Source organism: Papilio xuthus, unplaced genomic scaffold (genome assembly GCF_000836235.2).
Source record: "Papilio xuthus unplaced genomic scaffold, Pxut_1.1 DF827680.1, whole genome shotgun sequence".
NCBI lineage: Eukaryota > Metazoa > Arthropoda > Insecta > Lepidoptera > Papilionidae > Papilio > Papilio xuthus.
The window spans coordinates 2,103,332-2,121,372 of NW_013530969.1; the positions used below are offsets into that span (position 1 = coordinate 2,103,332).

At 35.6% G+C, this 18,041-nt stretch overlaps 3 protein-coding genes across 3 annotated transcripts; all 3 read left to right on the top strand.

Moving 5' to 3' along the window:
* The first annotated feature begins 678 nt into the window (after nt 1-678).
* Nucleotides 679-3,258, top strand: LOC106116912 (uncharacterized). The gene is made up of 6 exons (XM_013310970.1): nt 679-761; nt 1,044-1,209; nt 1,642-1,772; nt 1,884-1,947; nt 2,064-2,181; nt 3,073-3,258. The coding sequence occupies exons 1-6, from the start codon at nt 701-703 to the stop codon at nt 3,256-3,258; spliced, it is 726 nt and encodes a 241-aa protein (XP_013166424.1). The 5' UTR covers nt 679-700.
* Nucleotides 3,259-4,046: 788 nt separating this feature from the next.
* On the top strand, nt 4,047-7,251 carry LOC106117079 (uncharacterized). Its single transcript, XM_013311151.1, has 7 exons — nt 4,047-4,089; nt 5,468-5,544; nt 5,671-5,848; nt 6,165-6,295; nt 6,457-6,520; nt 6,817-6,934; nt 7,024-7,251. The coding sequence occupies exons 2-7, from the start codon at nt 5,469-5,471 to the stop codon at nt 7,216-7,218; spliced, it is 762 nt and encodes a 253-aa protein (XP_013166605.1). The 5' UTR covers nt 4,047-4,089; nt 5,468; the 3' UTR covers nt 7,219-7,251.
* Nucleotides 7,252-9,611: 2,360 nt separating this feature from the next.
* Nucleotides 9,612-17,510, top strand: bel (ATP-dependent RNA helicase bel). Its single transcript, XM_013311547.1, has 13 exons — nt 9,612-9,837; nt 10,525-10,624; nt 12,159-12,341; nt 12,908-13,134; nt 14,234-14,377; nt 14,592-14,800; nt 14,944-15,069; nt 15,240-15,594; nt 15,671-15,797; nt 15,877-16,029; nt 16,136-16,331; nt 16,417-16,586; nt 16,743-17,510. Exons 1-13 carry the CDS (start codon nt 9,793-9,795, stop codon nt 16,841-16,843), a joined length of 2,136 nt encoding a protein of 711 aa, XP_013167001.1. The 5' UTR covers nt 9,612-9,792; the 3' UTR covers nt 16,844-17,510.
* Nucleotides 17,511-18,041: the final 531 nt, after the last annotated feature.

The following is an 18,041-nucleotide window of genomic DNA, read 5'->3' on the forward strand; positions in this document are numbered from 1 at the left end:
TGCCAACAGTAAACGTATTCAGTACATACGTTGTTAACTGTGTCAAGGACACAAAAACCCATGCAACCATTGTCGGTCACTAGCCTTTATCGTCATGGGAAAATTAATTTAATTAAAATGCTTGTACAGACGAGAGCAAATCAATCGTTTAAATTACAAAAAGTAAATCATAAAAGAATCATCAGAGTATTTAAGTAATTTTATAATAATATTATTCATAGTTTTTGTATCGAACTTTCTAGATACTTAATTGATATAAGAATTTATGTATGAACTGCATCATTGTACGCATATGTAAAGTCCTAAAATGATAGTAAGTACCATTATTAATTGAGTTATCTAGAAATAAAATACGTTTTTGCTTCAGGCAAACAATTAAACAATAAATTAGGTTAAATTCAAGCACATCTGTTGACATACGGTACAAACAATAGATTTTAAAAACCATAAAATGTATTCAAATAGTCTTAACCCTATAAAAGTAATGACCGCAGACGAATAGACTAAACAATATTTTTATTATTATTTAGGTCATCGAACTACGACCTAGATTAGTCGATAACAGAATCCTGGTTTCGAAACCTTAACACAGATATCGATATCCTCTAGATTAGTGAATTAAGCCACGGCCAGACGTTGATATATATGGTATATCAATGGGCCATTTCAATTATTTATACATCATAGTGTCAGTGTTAAAATGAAAATTATATTAGTGGTTTTGTTCCTTGCAGTTTCTTTTACAAACGCGAAAATTGATGGTACGTAACTTTACATATGTATATTTATGCGAATTCTATTTTCAAAATTAAAAACTGATACTGTTGATAAATATTAATTAAAAATTCAGAATTTTCGTAAGAACTGTTTTTAGCCTCATCCCTCTACAATCAGTTATCTGAGAAATGGGTAAAAAAAAACTACTAAGAGCCTATATATCTACCTATTTTCTTATAATGCTATTGTTTTATGTATTATATTTTATAGTACTAAGTAATTGTAAAAAAATTGTGGATCAATAAACGTCTATAAATTTGTTTCAGATGGTAACTTGAAATGTAATCGATTCCTAGTAGATGCCGTATTAAGACAACTTTTCGAATTACTAAGGTTACTGATAAAAGAAGGCAGTGCTACTAACGACGTGCCTATATTAGATCCACTGCAAATCGAACATCAGGAAATTAATTATACTAGCAATGGGTTTACGTAAGTTGACTAAATTCACGCTCCAACGCTCAGATTACTATACAGTATGCAGTCCCTGAGATTTTGATTTCTTATATTAAATCCAGTGAATTATAAGAAGTCAACCTCTATACATAGTCAGGCTAAGCCGTGGTATTTTATGCCTCTTTTTTTGGTGACGGTTGCGGTTGGTAGCGGTGGTAAGGATTCAAATAATAATTAACAGTCAGAAATGTCAAAGGTTCGGTATCATCGGAACGAGGCTAAAGCAACAATTTCCAAGTAATGGTATATCTATTTATAGAGATTAAATTATTTACTAGACTTTTTTAAAAGGATTTGTTATAGTAACCTTTGAATGTGGCAGGTTAACTAAAATGTTCGTTAACCAAGTACGCATACACGTGGTAGATTATTGAAAGTATCGCTTTTATATTTACTTTTATTTTCTAGGATACAATCTGAACTATATAATATGACATTCCTTGGACTGGGGGATTTTGAAATACTTGACACAACATTTGATAAGGAAGATATCTCATTAGAGCTGAATATGAGATTTCCTTTACTATCTTTGCTATCTGGTTAGTATACTTAAATCTTAAATTTGGGGTTGCCTTTGGGAGTCATGGACGGACAACCATATTACCAAGCTATGACGTCATCTAAATATAATAATTATATGTTTGTTACAGAAAGATATGTTATGGCCGGAGACATTTACAGCATTTTCCCTTTGTTAGGAAACGGTTTTTTAAAGTAAGAATTGCGCTTTTTGGTCACTATTTTTAAATTAAAAGATACTTTGTTTTATTTCATAATTAATCTATAAACAAATACAAAGTATGTACCATTAAATAGGTATATTTTTGCAGCATTGAAGCGCACGATTTAATATTCCGAAGCAAAATTTATCTAAGACAATCAGCCGATGGTAAATCCATACTAATAGATAGATTTATTCATCCACAATTCGAAGTTGATACTATCGTGGTAAGTTTATATGCATACGTATTAGATAATTGTGTCACGTAGTTTTATAAAGAGGAAACTAATCTACAAAGCCTACCGCTGAAATTTGGCACTGCTCAAAATATCGAAGTAAAAATCTACATCGTCTTGAATCCACTCATGCTGTTCAAACATCTCGATTTAATCTTCTTCTTATAATCACGCGTTTCTGCATTTTGCCTACTATAAATTTGCGTTGATTTCTACTCAATACTGCTGTTGTCTTTGTCTCATCTTTTATTTGGTAAATAATATTTACTTACTGAAGTTTGTCTTTAAAATAATAAACTATTTACTCTTCAAATGATAGACGTAATTTGCGGATTTTCGCCTTTGTTCTACACTGATTAGAATCTTGAGTGTTTCTATTATCTATTTTACACATCTCACTATCTGCCGACTGCGATTTAATCAAGCAATATTGAAAATATTAATATGATAACGTTACATTGTGAGATTGCAAAAACAATGGAATTATTTCAATGATTTTAGTAATAGTAGCAGATTCCAATTCGTTCCAATCTTACTAATAATATAAATTGGAATGTTTTGATGGATGTTTATTAGATTGCATAGATATAGAACGTAGTCTGAAAGAAAACATAGGCTACTGAGTTTTTCTAATTTCCGCGCATTCGGAGTCGCGTGTGGCAGCTAGTATACTCACTTCTTCACAGGAGTATTACTTCACACTTCATTAGACCTGTAATTCCAACCGAAAAGCATAACAAAAAAGTTACCCAAAGATGTTATGCGCTATTTTAATGTAGAACTTTTTTTAAATTATTTTTTATAACATTGTTCCTTTTACTAAATCACGTTTACTCTAATAGTTATGTAAGTTTATTTATATATCTCTCACTATCGTTACAGTCTAGAACAGAATTCGACGGCAACATAGACGACATCCTGAACGCCATGATAGAAGACTTGTTGGCAGACTATCTTACAAGATTCAGCAAATACATTGCCGCTCAGCATGAACACGATGCCAAACAATTCCTTAACCAGTACTTAACTAACTTCGAATCTTGGAGACTTATCGCCGCTATCCTGTGATATTATTTAATAAATTAATTTTAGTATTTCTACCTGTATTATTTTGCACGTATGCCGTCCCAACAATTAAGAATGAATCTTATTTTTTTTACAACACAGAAATTATTCTTCTATTCTTCTTAAATTTTACTATTTGCATACACATACCTTCAACACCAATTTACATATAGAGTTTAAGGAGTTAGAGGATTAAGCAAAAACAAGAAATTTATTAGCATAACCAGATATGCATTGATATTTGTCAGTAATTATTGGGGGAAGAGGATTAAGGTTTCCTTATTGAGGTTCTACAATGTTTTGCAAGGCTTATCAAACGCAACCTAAAAGTGTGAATGATGTGCTTAGGAGTAGTGTTCAAGGCTGTCTTAATCATATCGGACGCCCGGCTTCGATAGTCTGGCGTTGGCGGTCCTATATCATGCATCCCTGGTACTATATCTTCGTTTGAATTTCATATCAACTAAGAAGTGGACACGACCCTTGTCTAAACCCGCGAAAAACCTCTTGTGTCAATGCGGTAAAAAAAAAAAATATTTGCCTTAATCGAGTTGATTTGTTTGTAATTAAAGCCCACCATGGTGTGACCATGAAATGAAAATTAAAACCCTTATGATCGTCAAATCATGATGATTCAATCGGACTATCTGATTATACGTAGTTCAATTTGAAAACTTAAGATCGGTTTGTTTATAAAAAATCAATTAAGATAATATTTTGTATCGATATCCTAACAATATTAAACTAGCGATAAAATATGATGTATGATTATTTAAATGTTTTTCATACAGGAACTGCGAGCAGTTATTCCGCAACTGTCGACAACTAACTCAGGTGAGTCGATATTTTAAATAAACGCGTGGTCTCAAATAAATATTTTATTAAATGTAGTATAACTCTACAACTTCAATTCGACCGTTAGATCATTTTGAATTTTACATAAAAACTCCATGTGTAAACTTTATTAATTCTTAGTTCTGTGTCTTAGAAAATTAGTTCGGCTAGAAGCTACTTAAAAATTTAAAATAAATCCTATTTCTGTATACCACCGATTCAATCCGAGTTGTTCAAGTTAGATTTGATTTATAAACAGATTAATTTGCCATGTAGTGCGGTAGTGTTCAGAGAAAATAATAATTAGTAGAAAACGGAACATCCGACCCGCGTCATCGGATATTAGGAAATTTTAATTAAGAAGTAATTATGAATCTATGGCAAATAATCTGCGCCATTGCTTGATAATCACAGCCATCGCAGGATTGCAAATACGCACTGGCTATAACCACCACTACCACTGAGCCACCGACAAGAGCGTCGGTGGCTCAGTGGTCAAACACTTGACTTGCAATCTGCAGGTACTGGGTTCGATTCCCGCCATGTACCAATGTGTTTTTCGATTTCCGATTTACATATGTACATTTATCCGATGTTCTTACGGTGAAGGAAGACATTGTGATGCAACCTGCACATATCTGAGTGATGAGTGGGCTGATGATGAGTGGCTATTAACTAAAGCCTAATCATCGACGTCGGAGTGAACTGGAGCCAAAAAGAACTGATATTATTTGGTATATAAAGCATAGTTGATGTAGTCGAGGTATAAAAATAATACATCATTATAAAAACAATCATTAAGCAAAAAAAATGTAATAGCAAGTCGAATTAAGATCGTTAAAATGTAGTTAAACAAATGTAGTGTGTTCAAATGATAACACATGCGAAATATTTATTGTATTTAAATAGAAAATGGAAATACATAAAGTACATAACGAGGATATACACATGGTCAAATGACTGCGATATGTATGATAAGCATTCACTGTAAGCATGTCACTGGATTAGGAAATGCGTTGGATTATTTTTAATCTGTTTAATTTTTGACACCTCTAATATGACCTTGACTAAGGTAAGCCTTGGAAATACGTCGGGTTTATTGTATTATAATTATCAATACTTACAAAAATAATATTTTTTTTTAATAAACGTTTGAAAAATATCAACAATACTTAGTTTGGCGGCAAGGAAGGACCTCTAATGTATTTAGATATGCGGCACGATATTATCGAATACTTTGTTTGATAAAGATATTTGATTTAATTTTTAAATGTTAGATATATCTATGACTGATATGTTTTTAGTTCTTTATATCCTTAGGGTTGGAGAAAACGCGATTTATTACAATTAATTGTTTTTTTTTTATCTCATATCGCAGAATGAAATTGTTGATATTGTTAACACTATGCGCGCTCGCCGCGGCATTACCGAAGTCACGAAAAGAAGTTCATTATGGTAAGTCATTATCTCAAAATACACAGACAATAAATGTTACTAACTTTTTTTTAATGCTAAGTTGCGATGAGTTAAAAATATTCACTGTAATTTCTAGTAAAATAAAAAAGTTTTCTGTTTTCATAGAGTCGCTGTCTGAGTTGTCAACTAGTGAACGAAACTTTTTGATCAACTTGCTCATTCGTCAGCTGATCGAATATGTTCGTAATGTGATTAAGAACGGCTCTGACTTGTTCGGCCTGCCGCCCCTGGATCCCCTCGATTTGGAAAGTTTCCGTCTGCAAATACCAGCTGGGATAGCCAAGTAAGTATAGGATACCAGCAATTTAAGGATTCATTTCCACGCAACATTTGCCATGCTAAACGGATGCAGTGAAAGCCGATGTCTAGTCGAGAAATTTTCAAAATTGCATATTTATTTTTTATACAATCCAATATACTTTTTTTTTATAAAGTAAGCATCGTTTGATGTTATGTTCATCATCATCAGCTCACTATACGTCCCCACCGACGAGCTCGGAGCCTCCCCAAAGTTAGGGGTGACTGGGCCATAGTCAATTAGACGTTAGACGTTATTTTGTGATACTTTAAATATTAATACTTACGTTTTTTTAATTCAGTTTAGATCTCGATCTTCAAAAGATCTTCATGACCGGCCTGGGTGGTTTCGTGGTACACAAGAGCGAACTTATCTTGCGAGATCTTAGCTTTGAAATCGATTTATCCGTGCCTAAACTGGATATAAGTACCGGTAAGTAAACGTAATAGTGAGTTTCCACCATTATTACAACAACTTACGCCCGTAATTCAAAGCGGTAGGCAGAGACTAAGGAGCTTTATTTAGCGCGGTCCCGACCGAGATAAATGATAAAAACCGAAAAAAAACTTAGGTAATGTGTTTGTAATTTTCAGAAATCTACGATTTCACCGGCGATTTATTTGATGCAATCCCGCTTTATGGCAAGGGGAATGCCGCGTAAGTATTTGAAAATTCAAATCCAAACTTGTGGATCAGCATAATAAAAAGAACTGAAATTAATAACGTTACCTAAAATTTTACGTTTTCTTAATTTGAATGTTATTTATCTTCCGTAAATTAACCACCATATAATGTTATTAAGTAACCGTTGGTTTCTGAGTCCAAAATCTCTGTGTAAAACATTTCGCCATCCCGGTCATTATCCTTGACAAAATAGATAAAAGTATGTTTTAAACGGGAATTTTAGTCTTAGAAACCCACGGTAAGAAGTTCATTAATACTTTTTAATATAGATTCCAGATAGAAGAATTTCGTTTACGGGCAAAAATCTACCTTAAACAATCGGACAACGAAAAATCTATTATCATTGACAGAATCGAAAATGCAACTTTTGAACTTCCATCTTTTAAGGTAAAATTTTAAGCTGTAAAAATCTGATTAATTCTAATCGGCTACATTTTTAATAGCTTTACTTGGACATAAAAGATTTTTTTTTTCAGTCAAATGTCGCTGGAGCTATCGGAGGTGGTGACATCGACGTTATAGTGAATGCAGTGATCCAGGAGGTCGTCGTCGATTACATCAACCGTTTCCGAGGAGCCATCTCCAACTTTGGTTCAGAATTTGTTGTCGATATCGCCAACCCCTACCTCAACCAGCTAGATACTTGGAGGTTTATCGAGAGACTGCTTTAATTGTACTTTTAAATAAAAATATTTTTTTGTTGATGTTGCACTTTCATTTAAAAAGGGGAATTAATTCATAAAAACAATAAAATATTTGTCTATGATTTATTATTCATCCTTTATTTAAAAATTAAATGCCAGAAAATTAACGCGTTCATTTTATTTAATACAAAATAGAACATGAAATAATTTATTTACTTACAATATTACTACTGTATACAATTTGATTATTTGACAATTACGTCTTTTGTTTTTGGAACATATTATCAATTACAAAATTAAGTATAAAATTAAATATTAAATAAAAAAGGTACAATATTAAAGTAATACATAAACCGGCTCTGTCAATCTTCACCATATCTTCGTGCTTAATTCGTTCATTGTCACCATACTTCTCGGCAAATTCCCGTAAAATCCATCAAGAAACCATCAGGACAGTTGGCGTCTGAGATGTTATAGTCATCGGGAGAGTCGTCAAACGCAACATTTCTTATTATCACTGTTGGTTCGGGAACAACTACATCGTCCTGCATCATGGAACGTGGCCCAATAGATCTTGTATAAACTGAAGCTATCAATAACAATAATACAATTGTTTTTAACATTTTGCACTTATTTGTAGTAAGTGTGCGTCAAACTGTGGATTTTATACACGAATGATATCTGACATCTGAACTAAGGCCAAACGTCGACTTCCGGTCATTTCGCCCACACGAGGATGTCCGGACAGCTCAAAAGATATACGATGTTATTCGATTTAGACATCTCTTTTGCGTGCTATTGTCAAATGTTCAAAGTTTAGCATAGCATATCGTCATCATTTATGTAGGCTCTTCTTGGGGTGTCTATATGGGGGGTCTATTTTTAAACTTTTTATTTTATGTATCATCACAAAATATACTCATAGCATCAATTCAATTAAAAAATACACTTTTAATAAAAAATTTAATTATGTAAACATCTTTACATAAGCTGCAAGTACAAAATAAAACTTCTAGTTTTACAGCACAATTTTACCTGACTTATAACCGAAAATAACATATATTTTTTTAAAATGTAACCAATAGATGGCGCTTTTTGTCCATTTGATCCCGAGTCAATTTGGTTTTTCAGTTTTTCAAAAGGTTGAATTACTTATTAAACATGCATTAAAATTTAGAAAAATATAGTTTCTTTGCAGATATATTTAAATTTATAAAAAATAGATGTTTCTCTATTACATGCTTCATTTGTAAGTTCATAATTTTTTTAAACAAAACTAGTATTTTTTATTTCTTACAATTAAATATAAAATGTATATGTTAGGTAACTTAACAAATGCAATAAAACATCTAGGCTTGAAACACATAAACTAAGCACAAGTATTATGTAAAAAGTACATGACCGCAAATCAAGCATCACATGTCATTTTAAATACATACAAAAGTTGTGGCATATCATAACATGTTTTATTTAAACCTATTTCATTGAACACACTCAGATTAACACTTTCAGTGCCACTGACTTGCTTGGCAAATACACTTTCATATAAAATAATGTTGGTAGCATGGAAAGTGTTAATAGGTTACCATGAACTCAGTCTTGGTAATCCTTATAAGAATTAGAAATTATATTTAATGCCTAATGGCTCATAAGTTTTATAACGAAATATATTTTTATATTTGTAAAAAAAGAGTAGCAACTACCCTTAACAACAAAGATGAGATGCAAATAGAGTTTTTTAATGGTTACGATTCTGCCGGTGGTTTCCTCTCTTTCGGTTGTGGTGGAAGTTGCCGTTCTCTAGGCTGTGGTGGTTGTTGCCGTTCCCTAGGTTTTGGCGGGGATTGTGCTGTCGCCTTTTTAGGTTCCGGTGGCGGTTGACGGGGCCTCGGTTCCGGCGGAGGTTGTCGTTGTCGCGGAGCATTAGAATTATGAATATCTCCTAATTCCGGATTCATAGTGTTTTAAAACCTGAAACGAATTTCACAAATTACGCATCGGAGACAATACAGATTGTTGTTGGCTAGAAAAAGATATTAATAAGAATATGCCTTGCCTGTAAAATGATCTTAAAATATTTAAAAAGTTAACAATTTGTCCAAAATTTTATCAAAACATAACTTCGTTTTGTTTTTGACAGTGGTATTGGTAATGTCATGGTCATGTCTTGGTCATGTAAGTCATGACAATGTCATTAAAAAGAAAATACTAAGTTTACAAAAGTTCTTCTTTATCACCAAATGCGATAAATATAAAAACAAATTATTTGCATTATTTTGTTTCTTAAAATAAATAACATAATGATTTTCTTCTTAAATATTTAAAGGAATATTTTTACAATAAATTGTTAAAATGAATGGCAACACTGATCTAGAATGAAATGTACGAAATTTGAATGAGGAGTGAACGATTGAATTGAACAAAGACAAAATCTATCCGAGAAGAACAAAAACTGCGAATGAAAAGTGTTTTCGGGGAGAAAAATTGTCGCTTTTTCATGTGATTTTGTGAATTTGTGTTTGTGCAAAATTCATTGTAGACTTTGTTTGTATAGTATTTTTGAAGCAAAGTTGCCAAAAAAACGTACCGCTTGGTAGTAATATGAGTAATGTTACCAACCAAAATGGAACAGGTCTAGAGCAGCAGGTCGGTACCTCATGTACTAGTGCTTTGTATTGATTTTCTCTTTATTTGCCCAGGTATAGATATTTCTTGTATTAATTTTCAATTTATTTTAAAAAATTAAGTCATATCTAATTCATGAGGAAAAGTGTAGTGCTTTTCTATTATAAAGTCTTTCTTTACGTGTCTCGTTGTAACCAACATGGCGACTTGGGTTCTTCTTTGGTATCTGATTGATTTTATAGGTTTTTCCATTTTTGTATGAATTATATACTGTAGATAATTTAATAAACATTTTCATACTTATTTCTGACAATACATTACTGCGAATTGACTGTCACGGTAAATTTGCGTGTCACGATTCGTGGAAATTTTCTGCTTGATTTTGCACTGCATTTAAGAAAAATATAATGATATAATTATTCTATCGATGTTTATTAAGTTTTTATATATGGTTTTGCAAAATCTGGCACATTCATTTATTAGTCTGTCCTACATGGTGTATATAGTTATTGATCTGTAATGTCATAAAATTTAAAATACATGGGGTTAAGTTTAAGCATAAAAGGCCGTGTGAGCTACGCTTGAGTTTGTTATTGTAAGCAACAGTTGGTAAAACTTGATACCAAAAAATAAAAGATGACATTTTGATATAGATAGCATGGTTAATCAGGATATTTATGTATTTATTAATAAATATTATGTTTCTAGCTTGCTGGTCTGGACTTGCAGCCTCAGGCTTCTAAGGGTGCTGGCAGATACATCCCTCCGCATCTGCGTAGGCAGTTGCAACAAGCCAACACTCCTCAAGGTAAAATCTTATTCCTACTAAATAGTTTAAACATAAAACTGGAGACCACCTATGTAATGATTTAGAGATAACCTTATAAAATAAATATACTGCATTTATTTTAATCATTCAACAAACTAAAAGAAATCTGAAATTAATTAGTGGCATTACATAAAGTTTATTCTTATTAATACAACCTAAAAATACAAGCATACATAAATTCATCAAAATCTGTCTTATCTCATGAGTCACCGAGGTATGGAAGTGTAAGAAATGTTTTATGATATACAATCAAATTGATATTTGTAATATATATGAGTAAATGGACGGAAATTCGAAATGCAAATTATTAAAAAATGTTCGTTAATTTTTTTATGAAGTTAAAGTAGGTCATTGAGATTATAGGAATCAGGGTTGCATTATCAACTTAACACTTCCTCTGTCAATAGATAACTTTTTATATTAATGTGTGCTATGCTATGATGCGGCTGAAGGGATGTATATTAAGTCTTACTATCTTATGAATATATAAATTTTGATGGATGAATGGATGTTTGTTTGAAGGTATCTCCAAAGCTGTTCAAAGTATCTTGCAAAAATTTATCATAGATGTAGAACATTGTCTGAACAAACACATTGGGAAGTTTTTTTAACTACTTGCAGATGGAGTGGACAACAGCTTGTTTTAAATATAACTTTCTGGAACTGAATGTTACTCTTTCGTTTTAGATTCAATCTTGAAAGTCACATTAAATCTCATACAATATTTTTTTTATATATTTAATTGGCATTTTTTATTATGGTATAGAGATGTTTATTTTTACCAAGTAAATAGCAATTGTATATATAATTTCAATTATATTGATAAATCCACTGTTATGTTTTGATGCTGTAATGTCTTTGTGTACCCTGACCTATTGTTTATTGTTATAAAATAATATTTATTAGAAATAAAATATTTTAGATGAATAAGAACCTTAAGCCTATGTCATCTAGTTAATATATTAGTACAACTTTTGTTTGTACAATTTTATTGTTTTATATTCAAATTTATATACAGTTGAATTCAAACCTTATTTAATGATTTGTAATAGATGTAATGATACACTACTGACAATATTAAATGCTGTTATAGCAGTTTATATTTATAAATGTTAGTTCTGCATGTAATTTTATTATATATGAACATGATCTCCTGTGTAGATTGCCAATATTAATGTTAGGGATACATCACATTTCATATTATACTTGGTTTACATTATTCCAGTAAAGTAGGACAGTAGCGCTGGACTGATGTCTCACTGAAGTCTATTAGGGTTTATGATTATTCTAGTTATATGCCATCGCTGGTTTTGAGCACACAGTAATTTTAAAAAATTAGCTTGTTGCATATTACTCAATTAAAACAAAAGAGAAACATAGCTAACTCTGTCTGCTGCAGTTAGTCCATAGTAGTTTAACTGTCAGTTAATTAAGTAAATTCTAATTTAATAATCATAGTTAGGATGTCTGTTGCGTGAGCTGTATAATATACAGTGTTGTGTTTGTGTTGCAGCGGAAGAGCCTAAGCGTCAAAGCTTAGACGCTCGTCCAAACGAGTCTCGGGACATCCGTACATCATTCAGCGGCAACTCTAGGACGTACGAGCGCGGTGGTCGCCGCGACGACCGAGACCGCGAACGAGACACCAGGGATTACGACCGCGGGTACGACTCGCGCTACCCGCGCAGGGAACGAGGTCAGTACAATACACACCTTAAGACAGGACAACATATCTTATTTGTAATTTAACTTGTATCAAAGATAATAAGAATTTCGTGCATAGCTGACTGATGACAAACCTTGTCATTTTATAATGAGTATTCAATGTCAATTATAGTATATATAGTTTCCATGAATAAGTAATAAAATGTGATTAAATTTTTTAAAGTATGATGACATGTGTGACTCAAATTTTCTAACAATATTTAAAAAAAATATGGTAACTGCTGTATGTTTGTCTGACTGACTGATGGTAATGGTTTTTGTAAATGTAAATCATCATCCTCCTAGCTGTTAGATTTTTTTATGTTTGTTTTAATAAAGCTGTGTTTTATAATGCTTTCTTCTTTTACATGCTGACACAGAGCAATGTAAGTGATTTAAATATAAGTTTTTATAATAACACTCTTGATTTATACAGAGTTTTTCTATTGTATTTTAATTGTGTACAATCTGTTCAGGATTACTAACATAGAAAAAATTGGAGACGAGCTCTGGACAGCTTCTATTATATGTATGTAAAATAAAATGTTTGAATGTCAGGTCGTGACGCAAGCTATCAGAATGGCGAGGCAGAGCCGGAGCGGTGGGGCGGCGAGAGGGGGGCTGAGCGCGGGGAGCGCGGCGGGCGCGGGCGCGAGGACGCCGAGCCCCCGCCGCCGCCGCGCAACGACCGCTGGAAGGAACCCGAGCCGCGTCAGGACGACCGCGCCCCTTCGCGCAGCCACGGCTGGGGCTCTGACGACGTGCGCCGCAACCGCAGGGACGAGGTCACACACATATTACCTTTTAATCTCTCCAATTACACTAGTCACATCATTCAACTGCTATCTTAGAATCAGCAAATGTTTATTTCTTCCACACCTTACACCATCATGCCAGTAAATATTCAATCATTTATTAGTCCATCTTTATAAAAAAAATCAAGTAACACTGGTTGGCAACAAAATACTCTTTCAAGAAAATTCTCGATAAATATTTTATTGCTCTGAATTTATTTGTTTAGGTTTTTTTAAATTCAAATTTTTAAATATTATTTCCAGTTTTAGAACACCAAACTTAATGAAAAAAAAAATGTTTTCTTGTCAACAAATGTAATCCTTAGCATTAGTTTTTAAAAAATAGCTATTGTTATTATTTTCAGTAAACTAATTTTAGTTTTTGAGCATATTACAGATTATATCAAACATTTTCTTCCATCACATTGACGAATATCAAAATATATGTAGTTCATTAAAAAGGTTAATTACACGCGGGACACTATTGTAACTTATACAAATTGATGGGTTTGCCATCAATTTAATGTTTCTTAATTTTTTGTGTAATTTTTGGCGTTGTTGCTTGTATTTTTGCAGGAACTAATTATGACTGGACCATCTTAATTTTTCATCCCTCGTGTATTATCCGCGTCAATATTTTTGGCGGCTCAAAGTCATCCCGAGCTGCGCAGTGAGCCCCCCCCGAATCCCCTTACGCCCCGCCACACCAAAAATTGTCTTCTGCGCAGCAAGTCGTGTGATGTTCCGAGCCGTCAAGATGTTTGCACTCCCCCATAACAGATCAGATGGCCAATGTAGCTCATGGGAGAGTGGGAAGCGACAAACTTGGTTGCGGTATTCCAATACAAACACAATCATATTCTATGTTGTTTTGCTAATTATTTAGAAAATTAAAAATGACAAATTTATATTGTTGATATAATTATTTTAATTGATGGGACATATTTATGTTGTTGTGAGTTAATTGTTGTGAAAAAAACCTATCTTATGGTTTTTAGGCGAATACCGTTCTGATCGAAGTATGCGGGAGCAGCATACATATAAAGTTAATATATATATGAATGGAAAATTATATGTTTACAATGTGTAGAATGACTGGACGATCCCGCTACCTCGCGACGAGCGGCAGGAGTTGGAGCTGTTTGGCACTGGGAATACAGGCATCAACTTCTCCAAATACGAGGACATACCGGTGGAAGCCAGCGGTGACCGTGTGCCGGACTTTATCACCAGCGTAAGTTACCGTACATTTAAAAAATATATGACATCTGACTTTAAAATTGAATACACTTCCCATGTAAAGTATTATGTTCTGTCAGGAAGTCAAAAACTGCAAGATATAATAATAAACAGTACTTCATTTTTATACTTACGTCCAGAGTTTTCTTTGGACGTATAGATAGATTAATTTTAATAATAGGTTAAGTAAGTTAATTCTTTGTTTTCAGTTTGAGGATGTTAACCTGACGGAAATAATGCGTTCTAACATAATGTTGGCGCGATACGACAAGCCGACTCCGGTGCAGAAGTATGCGATCCCCATCGTTTTGGGCCACCGCGACGTGATGGCGTGCGCACAGACCGGCTCCGGCAAAACGGCCGCCTTCCTCGTCCCCATCCTCAACCAGATATACGAGGCCGGACCCGTCAAACAAGGGTAAGAGATACTTTTGAAAATATTGTTTTTAACTACATAATAAGTAGAGATTATTTCGTAGACAATTTTAATATATTAACACCATTGAAAAGTCATAATTCGTAAGGCATATTATTAAAATATGTTTGTATGTGGTGTTGCAGGTCATACAACCGACGCAAGCAGTACCCGCTGGGACTTGTGCTGGCGCCGACGCGGGAGCTCGCCACGCAGATCTACGATGAGGCCAGGAAGTTCGCCTACCGCTCGCGCGTCAGACCCTGTGTTGTGTAAGTTCAGTACCAGAATATAATGACCGAATCATGAAGGCGCTAGAACCTCCAATATTACTGGAACATTCTACATCTACATCAATATATCCAATGAACGAATTTCATTTAAAAATGAAATCTTGTAGTCTAAACTGAATCTATGTTAATCGCTCTTTTTTTTACGTTAGTTACGGAGGATCACCTGTGCCGGACCAGCTGCGCGAGCTTGAGCGCGGTTGCCACCTGTTAGTGGCGACACCGGGTCGGCTGGTAGACATGTTGGCGCGCGGCCGCGTCGCGCTCGACCACTGCCGGCATCTCGTGCTCGACGAGGCTGACCGCATGTTGGACATGGGTTTCGAGCCCCAGATCCGCAAGATCGTCGAGTGCCACACCATGCCCAAGACCGGGGAGCGACAGACCCTCATGTTCTCCGCCACCTTCCCTAAGCAGATCCAAGTGCTGGCGCAGGACTTCCTGCACAACTACGTCTTCCTTGCCGTCGGACGTGTCGGATCCACTTCGGAGAACATCACACAGAAAGTAAGATGTTGTTTTGGTAATTAGTTGTTTTGTTTTTTTATTCGAACTTCCTTAATCACCAATGTTCCTTTTGCAGGTGGTTTGGGTGGAGGAGTCCCACAAGCGCTCGTTCCTGCTGGACTTGCTGAATGCCTCCAACCTGCTGCAGCGCTCGCGCCCCGAGGAAGACCAACTCACACTCGTCTTTGTTGAAACCAAGAAAGGTCAGTGTTGATACAAGATCGTGAAAAATATTACTGATATTTATTCAAACAGAAATACTTATATATTGTATTAATGTAGGTGCGGACCAGTTGGAGGAATACTTAGACGGCGAGGGGTACCCGGTGACGTCGATCCATGGAGACAGGACGCAGCGCGAGCGCGAGGAGGCGCTGCGCCGTTTCCGCTCTGGGCAGACGCCCATACTGGTCGCCACCGCTGTTGCCGCTAGAGGTAACATCACTACATGGATCTATTTATTCCGTCACATTATAAATATATTCATCAAAAAACACAACAAAAAGGTGTGATGTATTGACTAGATATTTTTTTGTACTAGGCTTGGATATCCCTCACGTTCGCCACGTGATTAACTTCGACCTGCCGTCGGACGTGGAGGAGTACGTGCACCGCATCGGGCGTACGGGCCGCATGGGCAACCTCGGCGTTGCCACATCCTTCTTCAACGATTCCAACCGCGGCCTAGCGCGTGACCTTGTTGAGCTGCTCGTCGAGGCCAAGCAGGACGTGCCCAAGTCCGTACTCTTCCCCACAACATGATACAGATGGAAACTATTGCATTAAAAATATATGAGACATAATAAATTGTGCGCCTTGCAGTTGGCTGACTAGCACGGCCGCAGATGGGCGGCTAGGCGGCGGCGGAAGGCGCACGGGCAGCCGCTCCGGTGGCGGCCGCTTTGGCGGCGGCAGCAGCTTCGGCGCGCGCGATTTCCGTACTCAGCCGCGCCAGCCGCCGCGCTCTGCCGGGCCTTCTGCCATGGGCTCAGGTACACCTACACATTACATGCAATATGTGCACACAAATACAGCTACAGCAGCTTATGCCTGAATTTAAAAACCGTTATAGTTACAACATTAGTTGACCTGACTTATTTATAAGTATGTATGTATTATATAAAATGCGATTTTTATTTATTCCTCAGGTTTTGGATATGGTGGCGGATCCTACGGTGGCGGCAACTACGGCGGCTCGTACGGCGGCGGCGGCGGCAACAGCGGAGGCACCGACTGGTGGGACTCGTAAGCGCCCCGCCTCGCATCCCGCGCCCCGCACCGCCCGCGAGTTCCGCTCTCGTACACCCCGCTCCCCCCTACCCTCGCGACTCGGCTCTACCCGATTTGATCCCGGTCATTCGTTCGATCATGATCGCGAGCGGTGCGATAAACGCGATCGCGTGCGGCGGCCCGCAGGCGCCGAATCTCAGGTCTTCTGCCGCGGGCCCGGCCGCTACACTAAATATTCTCTTATAATATCGTCTCCTATCCTCCGTCGTCGTTGTGCTTGTAACGGTCCTCGCCCCGCGCGTCATGTCGCATCACGGCGCGTCGCGGCGCGTCTCGTATGTTATAATTTCTTCTCAGTGATGATTATGTGAGAGTAGACAATTAATATAGAAATATTTTTGATGTTTGGTCTGTATCGTGGATTCGTCGACGAATGTGTCTTCGATTTTTATTGTGTATCTATTTTCCGATGGTCGCTCTCGACACTGGAATTTTGAAGCATTTATGCACTCTTTTGAAATTGTAGCTGTCGAATATGGTAGAAATAGATTTCGTGAAGTACCGATACAGTATCATAGTGGATAATAACTAAATTTTGTCAGTAGAAATCCCATTATTGTAATATCCGCCAATGACTTGGTCAATCATTTGAATGTGAATTTACCAATAAAATTTAAGAATCAGGACCCGTTGTTTTCTTTCAATTTTATAACCCTATCCTAATTTATTTATAATTGCTACAAATATTGCAGAAAATACGATGGAGGGATTTTCCATCTTTAGGAATTTAGAAATTATCACATGCCTTCAAGGTGTGTATGCATTTTTAAGGTTTTGGTTAAACATGAAAAACGAGTAAGTTATAAATGCTCTCAAATGTTACTTGTTTGGTTATAGGTGTGGATATGGAATTATACGAAGATTTCGATAATTAAATTAGTTAATCAGCCATCTAGCGGTACATGCTTAAAACATCTCCGCTCCATCGTCAGCCTTTATAAATGCTTTGGGCTTGTAACGCTAGATGTCCTTAAAATACAAATCATATAAGCACAACTAAAACAATTTTACTATTAATTTTTAGTACACAAACAATTTAACTAATACTGCCTAGCACGAATATTACTGAGAATCATCATTGAAAATTTTGGGCAGCCCTTTCGGACATAAAGTAAACCAAAAATCTCAAAGTAATTTTTAAATAATTGATGAACTAT